The 25,932-nt window shown below is 36.1% G+C and overlaps 1 protein-coding gene across 3 annotated transcripts in view; it reads right to left on the bottom strand.

Moving 5' to 3' along the window:
- Nucleotides 1–18,861, bottom strand: part of Galntl6 (polypeptide N-acetylgalactosaminyltransferase like 6) — a 1,046,769-nt gene extending 1,027,908 nt beyond the window's left edge. Inside the window, exons 1-2 of one of the 3 annotated variants that reach the window (XM_057752993.1) lie at nt 17,458–18,861; nt 16,730–17,036 (exon numbers count right to left, since the gene is read on the bottom strand). In XM_057752993.1, the coding sequence (XP_057608976.1) occupies nt 16,730–16,867 (138 nt within the window). In that variant the 5' untranslated portion in view covers nt 16,868–17,036; nt 17,458–18,861. Of the gene's footprint in view, nt 1–16,729 lie in introns of all 3 variants that reach the window. The other 2 variants (XM_057752992.1, XM_057752994.1) reach the window with 2 other exon arrangements.
- Nucleotides 18,862–25,932: the final 7,071 nt, after the last annotated feature.

Genomic DNA, 25,932 nt, shown 5'->3' with positions numbered 1-25,932 from the left:
ACAATAGTGGAAGTAGATTTATTCAGGAAGTATTCAGAAAAATGTTAAATCCAAGAAATTTGTAATACAGAACATCCAGGAAATTTGGGAAACCATGAAAAGACTAAATCCAAGAATAACATGGATAGAAGGAGAAGAATTCCAGCTCCAAGGCACAAGAAATACATTCAACAAAATCATAGAAGAAAACTTTCCCAACCTAAAGAATGGCATGGCTATGAATATACAAGAAGATTACAGAACATCAATTGGGTTGGAACAAAAATATGTTCTCATGCCACATAATAATAAATATTAAACTTACAGAATGAAGACTATTAAGAGCTGCAAAGAAAAAAGGTTATGTAACATATAAAGTCAGACCTATGAGAATAACACCGTGTTCTCAATGGAGACCTGAAAATCAGAAGGTCCTGGACATTTGTTTTCCAGACACTAAGAGACCATGGAAGACAACCTAGACTACTATATCCAGGAAAACTTTCAATTACTATATATAGAAAAAAACAAGGTAATCTATGACAAAACCAAATTTAAACAATACCTATCCACAAATACAGTCATATAGAAAGTACTAGAAGGAATACTCCAACCGAAGGAATTAAGTTGCACCCATGAAAACACAGGCACTAGTTAATGTCATACCAGCAAATCTCAAAGAAGGGAAACACATACATACTACTACTAACAATAATAAAACCAAAAAAAAAATTAAAAAGAACTAACAATCACTGGTCATTAATATCCCTTAAAATCAGTGGACTAAACTCACCTACAAAAGGAAACAGGCTAAAGGAATGGATACAGAAATTGTAGCATTTCTTTTCCTGCATATCAATATAAAGGTAGAAATAAAAATAAAGAAGCAGTTGTTGACTTCTGGTCTCCAGGTAAATATATACACATGTGTATATGCACTAGCATATACATGTGATGTCCACACGCAATGGGACAACCAATTTATATTACAATACCTCCCATTATTATTTTTTTCTGAAAAATATGTGAGTTACCCTTAACATTAGAGCCTAGATTTCACATACTGTTTTCCTGGACCTACCTTTTCTTAGTGCTTCTTCACATACTATGAGCCTGTCTATATATGGAACTGGCCTTAGGGGAGGACCATCTAAATCGACCATCGAATGCCTCTTTGTATTAATTAAAGTGAGCAATTTAGCAGCAGCTTAAGGAAAAGCAAAGTAATTCCCTAATCTGTAACTGGTGGGCTGAATGAGGATGAGGGCTTCAGATACTTTGCTTTGAAGATGGGAGGGCTCAGAGGCTTATCATACGCTTCTGTTTGTCTAGGGATGCACACGCATTAGCTGCTAATATTCAGCATTAGCAGCAGGAACAGCTACTCATCTTTTATCCTTTAACCTCATAATGCGTTTTTCATGGGTTTATAGACTTATGTCTAAAAATAAATAAAAAAAATCACATTTACAATTGATAAACTAACGTTTATTTATTTATTTTTTAATAATTACTGGACAAAAAACTTGAAGTGACATTTCACTATATTTAAAAAAAAAAAAAGATTTTATTCACTGAGGGGCGTAGTCGACCGTAAACTAGAATTAACCAGACAAGCTCAATAAAACAGATCTAGTTTAATAATTTGAAAACGGGGAAAACTAACACGACCGGGATCCAGCAAATACCATGCGCAGGGAAGGGAGGCAAAACAAGGGGAGGGCACCTGGATTCCCAGGTCCTTTTTCCCTGGCCCCAGGCGGCCACACCGTAGCCAAATGTGATTGGTTGAGCTTCCCCATCAATTCACTGCTCATAGTATTACATTTACCTGTCTTTCAAGGCTGGCTATAGAAAAAAAATATACATGCCGGTGATCGCACACAGCTTTAATCCCAACACTTGGGAGACAGAGACAGGCGGATTTCTATGAGTTCCATGCCAGCTTAGTGCACAGACCGAGTTCCAGGACAGCTAGGGCTGTTATTCAGAAAAACTTTGTCTCTAAACAAACAAACAAAAACAAAAGCAAAACAAAGAAAGAAAAAAATTATACACATGGAATAGATTTAACTATAGTTTTTAAATGTCTTTCTGGACACGAAATACTGCTTAAAATCTAGGTAACACTTGCTGTAATGTTAGCAATTAAAAAGTTATTTTTTTTTGGTTTGTTTTTTGTTTTTTGAGACAGGGTTTCTCTATGATTTTGGAGCCTGTCCTGGAACTAGCTCTTGTAGACCAGGCTGGTCTCGAACTCACAGAGAACCGCCTGCCTCTGCCTCCCGAGCGCTGGGATTAAAGGCGTGCGCCACCACCGCCCGGCAAAAAGTTATTATTGAAGATCAATCAGTTTGAGGTCAGCTGGAAAACATAAGGAGGCCAAGCCTGTACTCAAACATAAAGCAAACAACGCTGCCATAGTAAGCAATAAAAGTAAACATCAAAAGAAAAGATATGAAATAGGTTGACTTATGAGGTAAACGTGCTTAAATAAATAAGAATATATTAATCAATTCAAAATTTCTGGTACAAAAACAATAAAACAGAAAAAAATGATAAACCAATATTTTTCATTTTAGAAATCATATATATATGTATATATTTCTACCTAGAGTCAAATATATAGAACATACTCTTAAAATTTTTTTCAATAGAATATACAGATTTTATTTGTAAAGTCAAAGTGAATTGGCTCAGATTTTCATCAAGAGAGGAAATTTTAGCTATAAAGAAGATGGAAAAGCTGTCATTTACAGAGAAATAGATGTAATTGGAAGACATTATGTTAAGTAAACAAGCCAGGCACAGACAGACAGGTACCATATTTCGTCTCTCATATGTGGAAGCTAAAAGAAGCAGAGCTGAAAAAATCCAACTGATTACAAAAGAGTGTGACAGTAAGGGTAAGGAAGGTGGGAAAAGGCCACATGGATTTTCAGAGCATTCAAGATGCACGTATAACACACTACAACTCATTAACACATATAGCTAATAGGTATTAATAAGACATTTCTAAATGAGTGTAGTTTCTATTAGAGAGTAAATTAACATTTGTATACATGAATGCAAATGCATTAGTCAATCACTCAGAGTCAATAAACCATCATTCTGTTTCAATATATTATTTTTAAAACACTTCAAGGGAGAATGAGTCTCAAAACATAGAAATATGAAATAACGGTATACAGAGCAACAACAGACATTGTATTGCAATTAAGACAGATACATTTGTAGTAATTGAGTAAGAGAAGTGACTTATAATGTTTGCACATAGTGACTGACATAATTCAGCCATTTCATGTTTGTTACATGTATATATATATATATATATATATATATATGTCATGGAATATTTTTTTCTAACTATAAGAATAGTTACAAATAATATTTTTGCGCTTTTACCGATAATATAAAGGAAAGATCTGACGTAAACAAATTTCTTCCCCTTCACACAGCTTTAAAAGTGGAACACAGATGATAAACATAAGCCTTTTGAATACACCATTGAGGAGAACCTCTGTTGAGTGGAACTGAAAGTTCAAAGTTAGGTCTCTGAGAGTTAGAAATGTCAAAATAAAGAGCTCAGAATTTCCAAGTTGGCCCAGATACTCCTCAAACCGGAGACATAATTAATGTGCTTGAAGTAATTCCACATTATGAATTTCTCTTTATGTGGAGCCACCACATCAAACACAATACTATTTAATTACTGGAACAGTAAGACACATCCCCTGGAGACCCTGCCTTTAATATGCCTCTCCCGAATAAAGCTCGGCGTATCTGTTCTAGTGCCTGTAATTTCTTCCTAATCCCTTTCATAAGTTTTACCCTTGAATTTCTTCCTTTCCCCTGCCTCCACGTTTATGCTATATCACCATTAATTACAATGAACCCAGAGAAGCCAGGGGAGACTTTTTCAAAAAAGAAAGGAGCTTCTCCAAGGAGGACTTACATACACTGGAGACTCAAACTAATAATGTACTTAATGTCTGACAGTACTCAAATTCAAATAAATCCCTTGAAATATATCAGTATAACTTACAAAATAATACCTTTTGTAAATGATGTAGGCTTCTTAGTGTTCCCATGTAGGTGGTTATAATGAATTCAACTACATGCTCTTTTTGTAACTAGTAAAGTTTAATAGTAAATAAACCTTTTCTAAATTACATTATTTCTATTAAAATGTATACTATTGACTACGCATCCTATTATATAACTGATGTTGTCATAATTAAAAAAAGTGTTCATTCATTCAGTGATTATATTGTGGCAACATGTGAGTAACTTATTTAAATGTGACTATAAACTTGAATGATGATATTGGAATCATTAATGTCTTCTACAGCACACCCAAAAGTGTATATGGTGGAGTAAATCTTACTGTGAGTTTCAATTTTAATATTAATCATTATCTTGTCCTAAAAGAATAAAATTAAACTGGATAGGGTTGACAGAAAAATAAAATCATGGAACATTAATCTATGAGGAGGCAGTGACAATAGTTTGTATTATATTGTTATTTGTTTAGTAGTACCCACATGTATTTAAACACATTTTGAGTTATACCTTGGTCATAAATGTATACAACTTAATTTTCAATCTATGAAAAAAAACTGTACCTCTGACTCTTCATTCCTTTACAAAATACTTTTCAAGTGCCTATTTTGTGGATAGATAATGCTAAGACAACCCAAAATGTGGAAATTGAGATCATTTCTAACATATTACTTTCCTGAGGCTGCTGTAACAAAGAATAAATTCCTTGTAGTGTCAAATAGAAATACATTCTGGATGCCAAAATTCTGAAATCTAACTTTTGTAGGGCTGTCCTCTGACTAAAAGTACCATAATATTCTCCATGTGGTTTCTTGATTTGGCAGTTATTGGCATTCACTGTGTCTCTTGGCTTGTGACTATCTTATTCCAATCCCTGTCTTAATTTTTAGATTTTCTTCTCTATATGCATTTGATGTAAGAATAGATACCTTCAATTTCTGCCTCTTTTTTCATGTTGCATCTCTTTCTGTCTATGTCTTCATTCAGTGCAGCAAATCTACTCATGTGACTTTCATTCAAAGCCTTACGATTGAAATGAAAAATAAAGTCCAGAGTGTCTCTGTGATACAAGTATTTACTCACAACTGCAGATGCCATTACCCAATAAACTGGCATAAAGATTACAGAGGACGTGCACAGATCTTCTATTGAACCCACTTCAAACCATCGTCAGGTTCTAAAAATTTATATATTAATGATAGCTAAATATGTAAACACATACTAAATATAAAGATTTAATGAGTTATAATTATATTATAGAGAAAAGTAAAGGATTAACACAAACTTTAAAAAATGGTGTAACCCAAGCAGGTGAAGCATGGAAAAGTTATCCAACAAGTCAAGGTAAAGTAAGTTCGCCATGCAAGGCTGAAGTTGAAATACATGTGAAGAAAATAGTTGAGGATGGTCTCAGGAAATTTCGTGAAATGCAAGGTTGTTGAAGCCAGAGCTGGTAAATGGCCATACATGACTTCACATCCAGAATTGTCTGGTTATGCTGTACTGGAGAACTGAACATTATTCTAATGGTTTACAAACTCCATGGTAACAGTCTATTCTTAATAGTTATTCATAAACAACTCTGGTCTATCTGAGAGTAGACTTGTAGGCAGGTGGGAGGCTCGAGTACCAAGCTGGAGCATCCCTGCTCAAAATCAAATATTTATGTTACTGACATGGGTGCTAACAAGATGTGAAAGGAGCCAGCCATAAAAAACAGTGAAGCAAAACAAACAAAAAGCAGAAGAAAGATCTAGTTAGTAATCAACTAAACTTGAAACAAAGATACTGAGTGCCCAGTTACGATGATCAGGCCTTGACCTTTGATAAATGATAGCGTCCTGTTTTCAGATAAGAGATGTGAAATGAGCTCAGGGACTGAAATGAATGATGAATTTAATTTGGACATCTAAAGTTTAAATTATCTAGGCTTAGAATTTTGGTTCTTTAGTCCATTCTTTCTTGGAGCAAAATGGTAGTTAATAGTAATAATTTAGGAGACAACATACACTTACAACCAGAAGTCATGAGGATCAATGAGAGAAGCCCAGGAAAAACAGAACAAGAAGTAGGAATTGTCCAGATATCCTCCACAAAATATTTTTTTTAAAAATATCTAAGTAGCAAGAAGTATTTAGAAATTACAGTTATGGGAAAATGTTGACTACTCACTTGGGAGCACAAGTAATTTTCTGTGCTTCCTTATATCTCTCTCTCCTTATCTGCCATCGTGTGCTTAGTTTACTTGCAGGTATGTTAGTCACTCAAGGCACATCTATCTAGAAATTGGAGATACATCTTAACCCATTTTATTTCACTTAAAGTTTAAATAAAATGATAAGTGTCATAGCCTATATTTATACAATCTCATGACCTATAACCCCCAAAGGATCTCAGTTCTTTTCTTCAACTTCCAGTCTCTTTGGATACCAGGAACAACAGAGCTTCATGGGACAGACCAAGTTGAGATGGAAGTCAGGTCATTCCACTCAAGTGATTAGAGCTCTACTAACTTCTAAAGAACCAGTTTGCAGAAGCAAAATTGAGCAAGGATGAACAAGACCAACACTAAACTATACATATTTCCTACTCTGCTGTATCCAATTCCTTCTCCCATAAATCAAAAAGACAAACTTAGGGTCACTGTCCCTCTTTCCAGTGTACATTGACTGAACATCCTCTCTTTGCTTTCCTTCATCCCTCTTCTCTTTAATCAGTCAACTGGGACATAAGACCAAGGTTAATCTGTTGTTTTTCTTTGTGCTGGGCTTTTGTTCAAAGCCTTTGGTGATAGTACTGCTTAAAGTACATGGATAAACATGTATATATGGGTGGCCATTGAGGAGAGCAGTCTGCACAGACAATTAGAAAGGAAGTTTATACAGTGAAGAAGACTACTGAAGTATCAATAAAGGGTAAATCTGATGTGTTCCTTTTCTACTCCATCCTTTGTTTCAAACAGTTTTTCCTGGCTCCACTCCTGTCAGTGGAGTGCCATCTCTTTTCATCAGATGAAGACTGCTATCAACAGGAGGTGGTGTTTAATAACATTGCATCAAGTGGTATGACTAACTACATGAGCTGGTAGAATTAGCTGCTAAGTGATTTGAAGGGAAGTTGGTGAATGATGCTAATGCAGAGTTTAGATTCAGTCTGAAGAGAACAGAAGTAGAAGTCCCGTAACTGAATCTATCATTTGATTGGTAAAAGAGACAAAGCAGGAAGAATAGCAACAGTGCTTTGTGCTGGTGAAAGATCTTTCCTTCTCTTTTATTCTGTTGCATCTGACTATCCATCACTAAAGGGAGAACACATATCTTTAAATATTAATATGGATGATATATCACAGATAACAAGACTATATATCTGGGTAGAGGATCCATGTTTGTCCTAAATCAAGGGACAGTTTTCCATATTAGCAGAAAACTGGGAGAACAGCCAAGCAAACGCTACTCTTTCTCTTTCTGTATTATCCTATGTCTCGTCCAGTATGAAAATTCAATACTCTCCTGAAGAATGAAGCAAGGTTACTGACTGAACACAATACTGGAGAAAGCAGCATGGGAAAGTTGAGTGGAGAAAGTTTGACAAAAGCAGCTATCGAAAACAGGAGAGAGCCAAGAAAATTTAGAGTTATTCCGGGATGGTGGTTTGGGATATGGATATTACTTCCAGTCTTAGAAACAAAACGATAGAAACAAATACCAGAAGACTAAACTAAAAAACAAAACAATACAAACAAAATCAAAAAAATTGCATGGATATACACCATTCAATCACTGGTATCATATTCAACAGACTCATTTTCAAGACTCAAACAACTCCCATTTTCAAAGCCTTGCAGGAGTTTGTCCGATCATGGAGTCAAACACTGACCAAATTAATCCCCAGGAAAAATTATTCTTTCAATCAAATTTCAAAAGGGATAGGATAATTCTAAGCACTAAAAAGAGGACGGTATAAGGAAGAGAAAATGCCTCTACTTCCAGAAATGTTTGAATCAAATTCCCCTACTGTCTTTGAGCAATGTTTCTGCATACTTCATATGTTAGAACACACTATGTTTTCCTTGGAATGCCAACAATCTTCAAAAATGTATTTTCTTTCAAATTGTAAAAGAAAATTTAAAAGTTCCTTCATTATTCATGAAGAAGAGGCAGACTTCTTCCATGTTTGTTATTCCAGCACTATTTTGTTATACTACTAAAATAGAGAAAAGTACACATTCTACAGAATAGAAGAATGATTATTTCTCACAAACACCAGTTTTACTCAGTTTTCCCTTTCTCTTTCCAACATTTTTTCCCCCTTGGAGGCACTAGAAGAGGGAATTAGATACTTATCCATGGTGATGTAGCCCAACTGTAGTTTCAGAAACCATAATTCTTTTTTTCCTGCCTTTTAGAAACAGATCAATGTTGTTACAGCTCGAGGCCTGTAGAATAATACTACACTTGACGTGGAAGACATTTCCTGACAGTATTCTTTGGTCAGTGAGACTGATGCTGCAATGTAATTGCGAGAAGATTGTTACTTCTATGATGGCAGAGCACACACTCAAGAAATAATACATAGAGGAAGGACCAGATGAAACAAAACGTGTGTGTGTGTGTGTGTATGTATGTGTGTAAAGGGCAGTCATCAGTTTAGTATACATTGCTGAATGTATATTCTGGGAAGAGTTTAGTTATTTGTTGGAATCTAATTAGTTGAGACATATATATTGTCTAGTTCTGTGAGTCCTAGGTACATGGTGTAAAACCTTTTAAATGAAGTAACATTATTTCTGTATAGGCTTTCTAAGAATAAAATGAGAGAAACAAGAATTAAAATCACTTTAAATCACATTTCAAAAACAGCCATATGTAAAGTCAAACATGCAAAGAAGAATTCAATTTTATGATAAGTGATGAAATGAAGGCTGTAGAAAACACACTTTCCCCTCTTCACCAACCTGTTTTCTGGAAGAATAATGGGCTGGTGTAATATAACAGCAAAAATGTCAAATTGCTTACTATGTGCAACCCACTTCGCTAAACAAATGCATATATTAACTAGCATAACTAAGCAAGAATAGTCACATAACCATTTTAGAAATATGATGTATGGAAAGAAAATCTGACTTTCTGGAGATCACACAACTAGTGAGATAATATAATCAAAGATGAAAGTGTATCTTTGACTTTGCTTATGCTTATTGTGTGTATTTTATAGCTATTGCATAAAAGTTCTCATGCGCATTGATTTCAGAATTTCAAATGTAGTTGAACCATATGGTGACTAGTATATACTATCAATATTTTATATTGGTGGAATAATCCCTGCAGGAATTTGCCTAATTTCCTCAACTCCTCCTTAATGAAAGAAGTAAAGTCTGAGTCTCCAAATTATCAAATTGATATTCAAGATGATAACTTGTGCCTAATGATATACTTTTGCAAGAAAAGTGTCTGATGTTTGAACTTAAAAGTATGTGAGCCTACTTCACACTAGTCCTAGCACCATACAATTGGCTTAGGTGGGTGGGGCTCCGGATTACCTTAGCTGGGGGAAAGGTCATTGAGCCCCGACACTGCTATTCTCTCATGTTCTAAATGTGACACACTTGGTAAGAAAATTTTAGTGCAATGACTCTCTGTTCTGTAAATAGCAGCTGTATTTCCAATTAGCTGTTTAAAAACTAAGAATCAGCAGACTATAGAAGGCTTTATTCATCCTCTACCTCAAGGAAAATAATAATTTTATAAAGTAACTGTAGTATACTGCTTTTTGTTTTTTTACCGGATTTCTATCAATGATGAAACCTTTTACATGAACAAAAGTTAAAGAGAAAAATGGAAACAGAATTTTTTTTTTTTTTTTTTTTTGGTTTTTTTTGAGACAGGGTTTCTTTGTGGTTTTGGAGCCTGTCCTGGAACTAGCTCTTGTAGACCAGGCTGGTCTCGAACTCACAGAGATACACCTGCCTCTGCCTCCCAAGTGCTGGGATTAATGGCATGCGCCACCACTGCCCGGCTGGAAACAGAATTCTTGAAACAATTAACATGGAGGGGACACTGGAGTGTGAAACACAGACTTTATTTTTAAAGTAAATTGGGATACTTTCTTCTCTCTAACTCTCTTTCCTTTAAAATTTTCTGCTAAAAACTTTTATTTTCAAATTATTTCAGAACAATATGCTAAAGAGAATTTCGGTGAGTGTTTTGTGAGAAATTATAAAATGTCAACAACTTTTACTTGAGTGTTAGACAAAACAATGAAAAATTCTTATTTTCCAGATATCTTTTGTTTATTTAACAATGCTCTGTAAATCAATGGCATTGCTCTTCTAGTTCATCTTGACAGGAAGAAAACACCTGTAAACATTTTCTATACTGACATTAATTACCTTTCAAAATGTAATGATTGCTTATAAATAGTCATACTATGAATAACAATAATCTATACCCTTGTGCCTGCTCCCATGTTCTTGAGATGTTAAGTGTTTAATCCTTACTTTATCATTACAAGAAAAGTATCTTGTAAAAGTGTTGGGGTGAGGAAGATCCATGGAATGTCAATGCCTCAAAGTGTTAAATTAGGCAAGGAGAATTTGAACCCACATAATTTGATTCTAAAACTTACAGAATGCCCTACTAAAAGAGAACAAAAATTCTATGGAAACTGGTATCTCTTCCACTTTTAAGTTCATTTATACTCTACTACTGGGGAAGTATCAAAAAGAAGCAGAAATAACACCCACCTCATTTAAACTTATGTGACAGTCTTGTCAATTTGGTCATTTTAATATGATAAAAGTTCTCAAAATCATTACCATAATTACCTCTAACTTTCAAGACTTCAAAATCCAAAATACCATTTCATGAGTACTTGGATTCTTTAAATGAATTAAAATCAAGATTAGTGACCCTCACTGAGATGCCAAACCAGCTTACAACAGTTGATCGCTGCCAGCACACTCTATGGAATCCACAATTACACCAATTATATTAAAATTTGAGTTTTCTTATTCATGATGTGTGTAGCCTCTAGCATCTTAACCCTTTTGTGGTTTTTTCTTTTGCTATGTAGATGCACACATTTCCAGAGACAGACACATTTTCTGTCTTTCTTAGAGTATCCTAGAATTACATCAACAATATTTAAATGGTGCTTCAGGTATGACTAACAGTCTATTATAGATTCAAATCCTTGGAAAGACAAGAAACTTCAGTAGTTAAAATGTGGTAGAAAATGTGATAGTTGGATGTATGAAAAGTTTCATAGTGAGATCATGTGTGTGGCTGTATGCCTGAACATATGCATACTGTTAGGTGAGTATGTGACATGAATACATATTAATTGAGAGAATTGCTAATGCAACCCTCCTTCTTCATCAATAATATTGGAAGTAAAACCTTAATATACTTGTATCCTCTCTCTGCTACCACCTTGTGAATTTATTACAAACAGACACTATTACATTAACAGAGCATTCTGAAGGAAGTGATATGGATCCTTTGCAGATGTCATATCTCTTCATAAACTTTACATAAACATATCTAGAGCATCATCCCCACCACACATGATTTGGTTTTCTCTGCTGCCATTCAGGCTTTACAGTTCCATGTGAGGACAACCTTGGAATCCAGAGCTTTATAGTGTGATAGGTCAGATTAACCAATATCTGCTCTAAGGCTGGGTTTAATTTTCTCTTTAATGCTGTCCTATGATTATCCTATACATGTTAGTTTATACAGGAGTACTGCAAGCACACACACACACACACACACACACACACAAACATACAGATTTTATGATTACAACCTCATTCTCTGACACCACCGCTTCATGGACTCTGAATATGCTTTCATCACTGTCTTCACCCTCAGCAAGACAAGAAAAGAAAAAACATTGCATCACAAATGTGCCCATATCTCTTTCCACACGCAGTTTTAGTGAGGAAACTGCCTTTTTCCTACTTAAATTCTTAGCCTTTGCTGTGAAGTGAGTCTAGATGTCCCCTTGACGATCTTCATTGGCATAAAATATTTATGAAGAGACATGGACGAAAATTTCCTAAAAGTTGTCATGGCTACTCCTAACAATTTACTCAGTGTACTTCTGCATTTGTCTTAAATTACTCAGCCTTCCTCATACTTTCCCTCCATCTTCCAGCTTGACTCAGTTCCTATTATGGTATAACTTATCTGAGAGTAATCGACCTAGCATAGCATATGTGACTCAGACATGAGAAGAGGAAAAAGAAAAACTACTTCATCTTTTGTTTTTTGATTTTATTTATTTAGTTAGTTGTTTGTTATTCATTTACTTACTTACTTATATTTGCATCAGATTGGTAGCAGAGCATGGTATTTAGCATGATCTCCCACAGGGGAATGTGATGAATTCATCACACAGTGATCTCCTGTGTCATGGGAAATAATCAAAATACTTGTTACAAGTGTATGTGTGGTGCCATCCTATAGTGATCTTTGGATGAATTTTCAATAAATTAAAAAAGAAGCTCCTTACAATCTCTAATTTAGAATGCACATTATAGTTAATGAAGAACAGCTCGGATCATTCCATGTGTGTCATGTTACGAGTGGACTATCCTGCTTCAAAGGGAAAACTATTAATCTTTATTTCCTGTCTTTGGTGTTTCCAATAGCTAAGATGTTTTATGGGAAAAGAACACACATTTTGTTCAGCTTTAGTAATTAACATAACAAAAGTTTGCAGGAAATAGTTTATATAGGCTGGATAGTAATTATCCTTTGTGTTTATATTAAAAAACAAAAACTAACACATGCATGCTGTTGAAGAAAATAATATTTCTGTTCAAAAGGAGTATTAATGCTAAAATGAGGAAATTGGTAACATTGGATGAGCTGGGCAAAGTTGAAGATTCTTTATTGTTTCTTTCAAAGATATTTTGTGGGAGAAGGTGAAAGAAAGCATCACATGTTGCAAAGTCACCTAGGGAACAGGAATTCCACATCCACAGTGGGAGTCTCTTGGGAATTTATGCATCTCATTATATGTCAAACATGACATATGATATAAACATATATATGATATAAACATAAATCCTGAAATCATGTAAATATAAAGAAAGCCCACATGACCTCTGGTTTGGGAAATTTTGTTGTGTGATTTGTTTCTTGTTTTCTCCTATGTCAGAAAACTCAGCGCAAGCATAAGTTTTTATAAATTATCCATTCTGAAAAGCTCTTAGAAATCTGTGCTTAGAACTTTATGATATTACATCTTTTAATTTTTTAAATTGCAAATTTTCAAAAGCCTCTTTATGCTGTGAAAATCTTGCATTATTCTTGTAATTCTTATTTCCAATCTAGTTGTAAAGCTGGTAAACTTATTGAATATTTTTAAAAATAAGAATCTCTAGGGGAGTCTTCCCACAAACACTTGAGTAAATAATAAGGGAAATACACATAATATTATAAGGGGAGTAGTTGATTTTAAGTTATTGCATTATTCTACATATCATCCAATAATGCAGTTAATGATCCAAGTTTGTAGTGAAACAATATTATCCAGAGAATAGTAGCACTTCAAATGTTTAAAAAGAAAGAGAAAATTAAGATTTGTCACTCAACTATCACATATCAATCATTATCATCTAAATATCATAGTTACAATCAATAAACTGTTATTTATTGTACTAAACAGATCTATTATTTAAATAACATAAAGAGATATTTTTCAACAACAACAAAAAGAGAAAATGAGCAAATTATGTCAACTTAAAACAGCATATAGTCATAATAATTATAAACAAGTTAATAAATATATTAATTCCAAAAAATGCCAAACATTAATTTTAGATTTTTGATTTCAGCCTTATAATGTTCAATTGCTTACAATTTTATCAATATTTTTAATTTATGATAAAAAACAAAAAAAATATTTAAAGAATAATTTGCTAATTCTGATATAATTTGTTTCTTCCTCTTTGGTATTAAGAAGAGTTATGACAAGCACTGTATTTAAGATAAAACTACTGTAAGCATAAATAATTTGCAATAGTGTAGTAGAATATGTCAAATATTAAGTTACAAAGATGAGAACAGTTTTTAGTTTTGACCTGTGTCTTATATATTATCTTCTTTCAATGGATCTCACATTGCAAAATAAATATAATTTAAATTAGATACTACGTAGAAAGAGTGCTAGTGATATAAACTGGCAAAAGATAGGAAGAAAAATAAACTGGACATTTGGGAAAGAATCCAATGATTTCATAATTTATAACTTTCTTATCTTGAGGTATTTCCCTGCTGCTCAGTGTAATGATATACTTATTTAAGCCCATATAGAATTTTTAACCCTTGTGAATAAGAAACCTTGATTGTTTTCACACACAACAGCTGTGAAAATATCCTGGCTCCTATCAGCATGTGTTCTGAAAAGCGTCAGTATTCATTGCTGTAGGGGCTGTCATTTCCTGTCATCCTCATCCTTAGCATTTTACAACAGCGAGATAAAAGTAGCAGCACATGATTCTGAGGATGCCTTTCGAAAGTGAATTGCTGAAAGTAAATAACACAGTTTACATTCATCATTGAAAACCTGTGTGCAAACCAACAGCATATAAATCTCTAATATTGAAATATAGGCACATTGGCAAACTATTATATCCTAATATCAAAACATGAAGTATGTCTCGTCACAAATTGCTTCTGATTCAGCCAAAGTTACTAATGACTTATCTTTTACTCATCCAAAAATTACATAAGGATGTGAATATTCCATAACTTTTTTTTATCTGTAAGAAAGTGAGAACTGTGAAATTGTTATTTGGATTGATGTGATAATGTACACAGTAATATTTATCATAAGCTTATCAGTATCTTTTCTTCCTATAAAACTTTCAAAGCTTTTCCAATGAACTTTTATGCTGCCAGATCTCCAGAAGTCATTCAACATTTTTCTCTAAGGTGCAAGAAACTTCCAGAAAGCACAACTACCTGCTTCTCTGGCACCCATACCTTTCAGCTCCATTATTTTGTTACCGAAACTTAAGTATTAGTTTTGTGTCATCAGAACACAAAACAGGCAAACTGCTATGGGGAGTAGGCTCATTCACAGCTGAAATGTAACATTTTTTTATGCTAATGGACAAACAGCTTTCTCATTAAGCCTCAAAATCAATGGCCAAAGTAAAAGTTGTTAAGGTCTCATTAGTAAGATTAATTAGAGTTTCATGTTAACTATTCCAGCAAATTCTTCAGATTGTATTGCTAATTAATCAATAATAACATAAAATAAATTTCTTTTATATTTTCCTAATTTGGTAGAAATTTTCAGAGTAAAACATCGACTGCTACTTGTGACATTATTCTGCTCTGAATAAAAGACTGGAAAAAGTAAGTGATCTATTTATCCTGTGGAGTTCCCAGCCTAAGTTTTCATCCCCTCTGGATATATTGACATGACTAAACCCATCATAATTCAGTTGAAGCTAGTCTGACTGGAAAGTATTGATCAAGATCAACATGTCAGCATTTTCCCTCAAAGTTCCAATACACTGAAAATCCAAGGCATATAGTTTTCTTTAAAGTTCAGAAATTGGTCGTGATTTCTCATAGTAAAAAACATCAGGTCACCTCCATATAATTTACAACTATCCACTCACTGTATAAACAGTAGATTAAACTTTGCTAACTACAGGAACAAATAATCAGTTACCACTAATACATATTGTTGTTGTCCAGAAGTGGATTATTTAGACACTTATATGTGTGAAAAGTACACAGCATATAAGGGTGATGGCCCATGAAATTAAGAATATTAATATTCTAGGGCAATACATGGTACTGACTGGAAAAGTATATTGCTTTCATGAAGTAAGCTATAATTCATTGTTCAATTTTTTATATAAAAATACAAGTTGTATTTACTAAGCAGCAGGATTCCAACAATATTGACTTCTATCAGAATTTTTTGAGGGATACTTGGAATTCTTATTCTCTGTGAAAGTTACTTGGACATGATTAAGTCATGTTGCAAACATATGCATTCTAATTGTTATGTGCTAAGTAGAAAAAAATCAAAATATCACACTGTGTATTGCTTATCACATAAAGGAAATCTTTTGGCAACAAATGTTGGGAGAAATTGCATATTAATAATTGTCTCTACTAACTACCACACCTCATCAGCAACAGGGGAGACAAAAGACAGACTTTAAGTTTCCACAGGATAATAATTTTTTTTCTTGCTGAGAAATAGAAAAAGAGTTAAAAATAGAGCAAACATCGAATTGGTTCTTGAAAGCCACTTTAAAATTTGAACGACTTAGTTGGCCAGATGTACTTAATATGGAAATACACACAAGACAGAAGGCAAAATCCAATCACTATAATTGAACTTATACCAAACCCACTTCTGCTTCCCACAAAAGGCAGCTTCCTTCCACCCACTTCAAGTCAAAAACCAATCTATAGCCAATTGGGAGAGAATACCTTTTCTTCTTGACCTCGAGTTCTTCTTTCTTATTTTATATTCCATTCATCATCTCAGTAACTGGGACCCAGGACCTTCTCAAAGTCCCCTGAAGTCTGTAAAATCCGTTCTGTGAGGACTTGGGAGAAACTCCCCATAACATTTTCCCCAAATACCCCCAAGGCAGGGTACATACCTAACCCATCCTCTGGCTACCTTTGCCCTGGCTGGTACTTACCTGATGGTCCGCAGGTTCTGCAGATTTCACCAGGTGTTTATCCTTGTATAAAGACCAAAGACCAATATTGGGCAGGAAAATTAAAGCCACAGTGAATAACAAAGTCATCTGCAGAAACCTCTTCTGTTTCCTCTTCATTGCAAATGCTCACAGTGGAGAAAAGTTAGAGAAGTGTCTCTGCCTGCTTCTTGTGTGTAATGGGAAAGTCCTTTCTTGTCTCCTGGGAAGCACCAGAACCTGAGGGGAAGCTACAAACTTTTGTTGCCTGCTCAGCACCAATCTGCAGGGTTCAGAGGGAGTTGGCCATCTGCAGAACAAACGCACAGTTACTTTTCTCCAGAAAACTATGACGACGGCATTATCTATTGGCTTAGAAATAAATGACTCAACTGAGGAAATCATTAAGTCTATTGACCTCCATTAATATAAAGCAGTGGAGTAAATACGATCGGTTCATAGAGTAATGATAAGTTATAGGAAAGTCAAGAGCATGCTAGAAATATCAGTAAATAGCAGGTGTTTTTCTGTCGCTGTTTGCCCACCATCCCCCGCCCTTAGTGTGGGAGGTCCGGGTGTAGAGTCGGAGATTAAGAGCGAGAACTTAATGGGAGGGAGTGGCTTGGTCCAGTCAAGTGTCTGGAAGATAAGTGTCCACTTTTGACATTGGAAAATCACCTTCCTTATCTTCCTATAACAGCTCTTCCTTTGCTTGACTTGGGATAACCCACCTGAACTCAAGTTCAACTCCCTCTGGAGCCAGCTTGCCAGGCAGGATCCAGGACCACCATAGCCAGGTCAGAACTATGTTTGAATAAGGGTTCACAAACTCCTGAATCCTCATGCGCTGTCAGACCACTCCTCAGCAGGCAGCATCTAGGGGACCTGGGAACCTTGTGAAAGGAGGCTACAGATGTCGCTGAGTCCAGCCAGGAAGTGCAGGCGCAAAGACGACCCTTCCTCGTGCAGTCCAGGGAAGGAGATCCTCCGAGAAGTGTGCTCTCCGCCCATCAATCTCGTCCCCTTCCTCTGCCGACGCTCTCACGCTCTACTGTTCATGTTACCATTCTTTTCCAGCAACTGAGCGAACCCAGCGAAGCATCACCAGCACCTCCAGGGCGGTATTTCCTTTCCGATCTCCTCTTCACGTCAAGGGATGGATGGCTGGCGGCAAATGCCAAGTGTGACCCGGCTTTAGAGGCAAGTGGGAGAGGGCGCGCGGAAGATGAGTGAGGGATGGCGAGAACGCGCGTGGCGCTGGCACCCAGGCGTCCGCCTCCCGCTGGCTGTAGCTTGCCTGCTGGCAACGATATTGGTGCCTACCACGTGCGGGAGCCTAGAGGCCAGGAAGGGAGGGCGAGTCGCCAGGCGAGGGTGGGCACTGTCCCCCGTCTGCCAGATGCTATATAAACAAACCCAGAGGCAAGGAGGAAGGGGCGGAGGACGAAGACGCTGACGGAAAAAAAAATCGATTTGCAGCTCTGGGACAAGGGGATCTTCTTTTCTCGGGTAATCTCGGACCGGTAAGGAGACCGGTTCCTCTCTGAGCTCACCCAAAAGGCGCCAGACCAGATATTCCGGAGTCAAAGTCGCCCAGAGCGGGCGGGCAAGGGGAGAATTCCTCCATGGTACTGGTGGGATCGTAGCAAGGCAGGCGCGGCAGCGGCAGGGAGCAGAGGCAGCCCAGTCTGGACCGGTCCCCGAGAAGAGGGTTCCCCAAGAATGTGGGTCTGCAGCCTAGGACAGGTACGTTGCATGGAGGGAGGATGAGGATCCCCACGCTGGACCGGCTCTCTAGCCCCAGTTTCCCGAGAACACCTTGGCAATCGGAGGCAGCACTCCTGGAGCCCAGCACCTGGGGCCCAGGTTGAGATTTGGCAGCACTAAATGAGGCTTCTCCGCCCTTGCTTGCCTGCACCGCCTGCCACTGAGAGCTGAGCGGTCTTCCTGCCCCTCACTGAGCTCACACAGCCTTCCCTCAATAGCCAGAAACCCCAGGATTGAGCTAAGTCTCCAGCAGATGGGACCCTTCCCTTCTGATTAGAAAACTGATTCAGCACACGGGAGAACCTGTGGCCTCTCTCAGGAACCTGTGTGCTCTCTTGCACGGGATCGGGAGCGCCTAATTCCCGGTGTGAACTTAGGTAAGGCTACAGATGGGCATGAAGGGTAGCATCAGTATGTCCAGAGTTCCCCAAAACACCATGGTCACCTCTTTGTTACAGTCTAGACAGTGATGCCCATTTGCTTGAAATGTATGAGACTACACTCCAGATGGTTTTCTCATTCACCCTCATCCTCTCCTCCCCCCTCTCTCTCATTTAGCTCCCCCGCCTTCTCCTCCCCACAGCCTTCTCTCTCCAGCTTGCTCAAGGCTCCCGCTTGAGAAAGCCCCCGGTTTGATCTTGGAGACTTAAACCTTAAACTCTTCATGCGATATATTTAGAATGGACTGGAGCAATAAAGACTGGCCATATGACTACAAAAATATGTTGTGCTTGTTTTTGTGGGTGACTCGCATCTCAGAATAGTTTCAAAACACATTTAATAAATATTTTGAATGTGTCCTCTCTGTAAATAAAAATAGTTACCTTTACATTTTACTCAAATGCAATTTAAAAATTTCGAGGGAAAAGGATTTTACTACTACTTCCAAAACACTCATGTACATACTCGTCCCTGTTCTACATAATTTTCAAATCGCCTTCTTCTTCTGAGCTAAAGTGATTCTAAAACAGAGGGATTTGAATCCTGGGAAGCAATGCACTAGAGAGAGGTGTCTGAGAATAAATTAACTCTCAAGGACAGGTGTTTGGAAAACTATTTAGGGTTTTTGGTTATTTCTTCACTCTTGATACAGTTACTGATGATGTGAAGAGGAAAAAAATAGCTTTAAAGGTGCATTGGAAATTAAACAATGAAAATAACATTTTAAGGAATACCTCTTCCTTTATACCTTATAAAAATTAATGAATAAGGTACAGCAATACTCTCCATAGAACTGGTAATCTCAGGGTATGTACTTGGATGCTATCTCACTGTTTAATATTAGTTGATAAAGTTGCATGCAGTATCCAGCCAAAGAGTAATGATACCAAGCTAAGTTCATGCATAGTACAAATTAGACACTAGAACAACATTTATTTTAAGGCTTACTTATTTTATTGTATGCTTATAAGTGTCATATAGCATATATTATAACATATATATTATTAATATATATTTCATATATTCACATATTCATATATATATGAAAGCGAGTAGTATGTCAGTGTACCACATGTGTGCCCAGTGCCTGTAGGGGTAATAACATGACCTCAGATCCCTCCTAACTGTATTATAGGAAGTTGGTAGGTACCATAGGGTGCTTGAAATTGAACCTGGGCCTTCTGCAATAACAAGGAAGTACTCTTAACTCTCCATCCTCCTAAAAGATAATCTTATGATTATAATTATGATCACCCCTGAGTTTACAGTATGGTTCTTGACCATCATTTTTGCAGCCCCCATTTAATAGCATTGATTTATACAATTTTGTTTTTTCTTATGCTGTTCCTTTATAATTCTGTAACTATATTACCACCTTATGCAAATCTTATGCAAATGAGAAATTTTAGATTGAATCTTCCCCAAACCCCTAAATTATTGTTAATTTTACTAATTAATTCAGATGTATTTAATGCCTCTGTGGACATGCCTGTTTAAAATAGATATTAATACTAATTTAATAAAAGCTCTTATAGCTTTAAATAACACTGCTTTATAGCTGAAGTCTATTCCTTACATCTTCTTGTGATTCATGTGACAGCCTCAGGCAGTCACTGCCCTATGTTCCTAGCAACAGGCTAGTAACTCCAGGGGGAAAAAAAAATGGAAGAAGACAGTTTGACCTTGAGTAACAATGAAAAAGAAGGAATAAAGCTTTTGAGCCAACTTTGAATAAGGTAAAAAGGTTTTACCTGTTATATCTCCCTAACAGAAACTTTAATGACTTAAAAATAACTCCCGTGGTTTCATGATTCTACAATTCAGTTGCTCTGAACTGGGTAGTTGTGCTTCTTGTAACAAAACAGATGCTGTTATTAGAAGAGACTGAGTTAGGATGGCTAGCAGTGGGCGGTGGCCACCAATTGCACGGTCATCCAAGGAGGCAGAGTGCAGCCTCATCTTCGCACTTATCTGCATTTGAGAACTGTGTAACCTGAGCTGCTTACAGTGTGCTGGGTGGGGTCCCAACAGAAGCATCCCAAGCATGCATGGTCAGGATGGAATAATCAAAACCCGCCCGCTTCCCATAATGAGTGGACTACTTCCCCTCTAGTCAGAGCACCAGTCCGAGATCCAGGACTAGGTGGGGGGTAGGGAGGAAAAATATTGAGAACTCAATAAAAGGTTCCGCACAGAGTACAAGGTTGCCCTTAAAAAATTATAGCTATCCAAAGATATAGCAATAGGAGTTTAGCAGGAGGCATAGCTAGCTAGGTAGAAAGCGGTGAAGGTCAATAGACCAAGGTTTTAAGAGTGGCATATGACATCCTTGATTGCCAAAATGTTAGTGAGGTTGATTGCTTAATACTTTTAAATATATCACCATAGAACTGATTTAAAAAATACGCCCACTCTCAGTTTTTCCTGTGATTATAAACTTGTTTTACAAGTTAATTGGCTTTATACTCTAAAAGATAATACCTATTCAATTTCTGTTTTTCATATATCAAAGAAAATTCATCATCCAGTTTCTTTGGTGAATACAGTTATTGTCAATCTTAGAAACATGAAATAAAAAGCTGTTGATATTTAATATGACCTAAATATGGCACAAGGTACAGTGATTTACTTTTAACAATGTAAGATAGACTGGGCAGTGGTGGTACATACCTTTAATACTAGCACTTGGGAGGCAGAGCCAGGTGGATCCTTGTGATTTCGAGGCTAGCCTGTTCTAACAGAGTGAGTTCCAGGACAGGCTGCAAAGCTACAGAGAAACCCTGTCATAGAAGCCAGAACTCTGGGGTTTTACATCTTTAAAACCTGGATAAATTACCAAATTAAGTTGAGATTAGTATCTGTGTAACTACACTGATTTAGTTTCTAAAAACTGATCTGGCAGCATGCCCAGGACTTGTACACATCTGGGCCTGATGGAATCTTAGTCCTGAGAATGGAAATGGAAAAAAAAAAAAAAACCCTCATCCCTAACCCAGAAGCCATCTCCAACTTATAACCAGTTGCAAATGAAAATTTGTTTATTTTTTTCAAATGAAGTCTCACTGGGTACAAAAATAACTCTTAAAGCCAGGTTCCATCCCAGGTGAAGATGGCCAACACCAAACAAAACTTAATGGCATTTTTGAAATTTCTTTGTCTCATAGCCTTTTGTCTGATCTCTCTCTCTCTCTCTCTCTCTCTCTCTCTCTCTCTCTCTCCTACTTACCCCACATGTCTATTGTTTCTATATTATGCTTTCCAATTTCCCCCTTCTTTTTAGGGAATATTTGTGTATATCAATGCTTTTTTTTTTTTTCACTATATAGGTTTCTTGTGCTTTTTCTTTGGATCTTTTTTTATTTTTAATTTATTTGTTTGTTTTGTTCTAATTCACTTTTGTAACATGAGGGCCAGGCTGTTTGTTGGGTTTTTGTCCTGCGCAGTTTCCACAGCCGGTATGTCCCCCCAAAAATCACACAGAGGTCTCCATAAGTTATAAACTGATTGGCCCCATTAGCTCATGCTTTGTATGAGCTCTTATAACTTATATTAACCCACTATTCTTATCTATGTTAGCCATAAGGCCCGGTACCTTTTTCAGTGGGGCAGGTCACATCTTGCTTCTTCGGTGTCTTGGGAGGACTGCAGAAAGAGCTTCCTTCTTCCCAGAAAACCCCTGTTCTCATTGCCCCACCTCTACTTCTTGTCTGGTTGTCCCGTCTATAATTCCTGCCTGGCTACCGGCCAATCAGAGTTCATTTAAAATATAATTGGCGGAATACAATTCTCTCACACCACACTTTTAAACCTTATTTCTTTTTCACATGCCTGTTTGTTTACACTGATATAGCAGAAAAGTGTGTGGATTCGATGTTCAAGGAGGTGGGGGTTATGAGAGGAGTGGGAGAGGGGAACCATAATCAGAATATACTATAAAAAATAATCTCCTTTTTGCTGTTTTGTTTTCTTTTGTTTCCACACAGAGTTTCTCTGGGTAATAGCCCTGGCTGTCCTGGAGCTGACTTTGTAAATCAGGCTGGCCTTGAACCAACAGAGTTACACCTGTCTCTGCCTCCCAAGTACTGGGATGAACCGCATGTGCCACCATCACCACACATTAAAAAAAAAAAATCTATTTCCCATTTAAAGAAAAGAAAAGAAAAATATCTGACTCTGGGAATTGGACATCTGGTTTACTAGTTAAAAGCACTTGCTGCTCTTCTAGATGATGCACGGACTTAAATTACCTGTAACTCCAGTTCCAAGGAAGCCAATGCCCTCTTCTAGCCTTTTCAGGCTCCCCCACATAATATTTCATTAATGAGAACCCAAACACATAAACATAAATTAAAAATCATAAAAAGTAAACAAGAATAATAAAATAAATTTTAAAATTTCCCATAATCAAAAAGATAAGTGCTTACTGAAAATAATTTAAATAAAGAAATTATAATTATACAATTATATATTTAATTGTATATGAATAAATTATAAAATATAACCCAAAATTTCATAAATATTTCCCAGGAAATATAGCATTTGCTAATACATTTTTTTTAAAAATTGTAATTATAATAACCTTTTAGTCCAATCTTGTCTACAGGGTAAGTTCCAGGACAGACAGGGGCTACACAAAGAAACAAATTTAAAAAAAAAAATAAAATTACCTTGTATTATTAAAAAGTGATACTGCCTAAAATGCTACTTCTTTTGTTCTTGTTGCTGTGCATTTTTGAAACAGAATTTCTCTGTGTAGCCATGTGTGTCCTAGAACTAACTCTGTATGTCAGTTTGCACTTGAACTTAGAAATCCATCTGCCTTCCAAATGGTATGGTTAGCATCATGGATTACCACTGCCTGGGTGGCTGTTCCTAATGAGTGCATGTGTGCACACATGTACACACACACACACACACACACTATAAAAAGTTAATCACATTTAAAGAAAAATATCTGAACCATGATGGAGTGAAAGATGCATTTAATTAAATGCACTAGCAATTAAAAAGTAACAAGTGCTAAAGGCAAAAGAGGAGATGGTTTCCATTTGACATAAATATTTCCTACAAAGAAATGATCTTCATTTCATTTTATTTTATTTCTCTGTATCAAATATGCTTACAAATAATCATTCTTTCCACTATCAGTAGAAAAAATAGGCTTCTAAAATATGGTCATCTTATGATTGAGCTGTTCAGAGTCCCACACCTATATCAAGATTCATGGCTGCTCATTTCATATATAAAGTAGTATAGAATTTTCACATTTACATATTCTTTAAAATATCTAAATGATTTAATATAGTGTAAACCAGAAAGGAATCATTCATTATGTTTGCTGTCTAAGGAATAATCATTAGTGGGACAATCTGTAATTGTATATATTCAGAAAACAGCACTTTAAGTTACCTTTGATTTGAAGAGCTGAGTTAATAGATAGGAAGTCCACAGATATGGCTACCGGCTGTATTTCTGGTTTTGTTTATTTCTTTTATGGCTTGGTTGTTAAACCAATATTTAGTACTTACTACTTACTAGCTGCTATGAATGTCTAGAACAGATATTCTAACCTATCGTACATGCCTTGTCTTCTATTTTGAGTAAGATTAGAAGACACATGAAATATTTGAGTAACATGGTCTAACTTGTATTTAAACAAAATAAAGCTGGTAGGTGGACTGCAAAATTATAGATGAGTAAAGAAAAAGGAATGATTATCAACAATAAACCATGAATAATGGTGTCTTTCGTAAGATTAACAGTAATGAGGTTGAAGAAAGGAATAACTCTGGGTTGGAGAGGTGGCTCAAAGTGTGGAGAACATTGACTCCTCTTCCAGAGGACCCAGGCTTTGTCCTAGCACACACATGGCAGTTCACAACCGTCTGTATCTCCAAATCCAGGGTCTTCAATATCCTAATCTTGTCTCTGTTGGCAGAGGTGTAGAGACATACATGCAGGCAAAATGCCCATGCACATGAAATAAAATCAATTTATAAAAGAATACTTCAAGAACTCTCATTTAAAAAGTGAATCCAGTGGTTTGAGGAATGAATATGTGATTAGACAAAGGTTCTCAAATATATTTACAACTTTAAATAGAGCATTTTAAGATGATAGTTGTCACTAAAAGGAACAAAGCTTGAGGGGTTCAGGGTTAAGGGGGAAATAAAGTACTGATTTTCTGAAGTGTTGAGTTTGCACAGAAAAGAGTCAAAGGTTTATAAGCATTTGTAGTTCATCAAAATGACTTATTTAGGTTGTCAGGCGGGGTCTTCTTCATAAGAAGACCTTCAAGCACCCCAGGCCATAAGACCATGAGAAGATGAAGACACTGAGCAGTTGTGAGAGAGAACTAGGAATTGTATCAAACAAAGACTATGGAAATGACAAGAAAGCACCCTAAGACCTTGAAATAAGTTTCTTACTTTGAGTTGGAGAAAAATGGTAGAATGCAATGAAGAGGACAGGAGGACACTCTTCATAAAATGAAGTTGGCAAATATTGAGATTGGAAAAATCTTCACCTTATATAACTATTGTGAAATCTTTTTATTACAACTAATTTTAATAAATATTGTTCTCATTTTAAAGATATATTAGTCAACTAGTAGGTTAAAGAAATTTTGCTCAATTGATACATAAAAAGGTCTGGGTAATTAATGTGTATAATTCTTTTTTAATATCCCAATCCCTCATAATAAGCAAAAATGTAAATACCTTGTTGATACATTTCTCAGCATGATTTTGTTTGGTATGTGAACAAATTATTTTGGTTTCCTAATTTTTATAAACATATCAAAATAAATTTTCTACAGCAGATGACTATATACTAAGATATATAATATGTGATTATTAATCTGTTCATTTCATTTTTCATCTCTATTGGTACAAATGAGAGAACAAGTTAATGTTCCCGAAGGAAGCAGAAGAGAATACATTTGTCTCATTGCTTCTGCTCTGTTAACACTTCCATGCCCAGTTATATCTAAAGTGCAT

This window comes from Chionomys nivalis, chromosome 20, assembly GCF_950005125.1.
Source record: "Chionomys nivalis chromosome 20, mChiNiv1.1, whole genome shotgun sequence".
NCBI lineage: Eukaryota > Metazoa > Chordata > Mammalia > Rodentia > Cricetidae > Chionomys > Chionomys nivalis.
The sequence above is the reverse complement of the archived record's forward strand: the minus strand, read 5'-3'. Positions and strand labels throughout refer to the sequence as shown.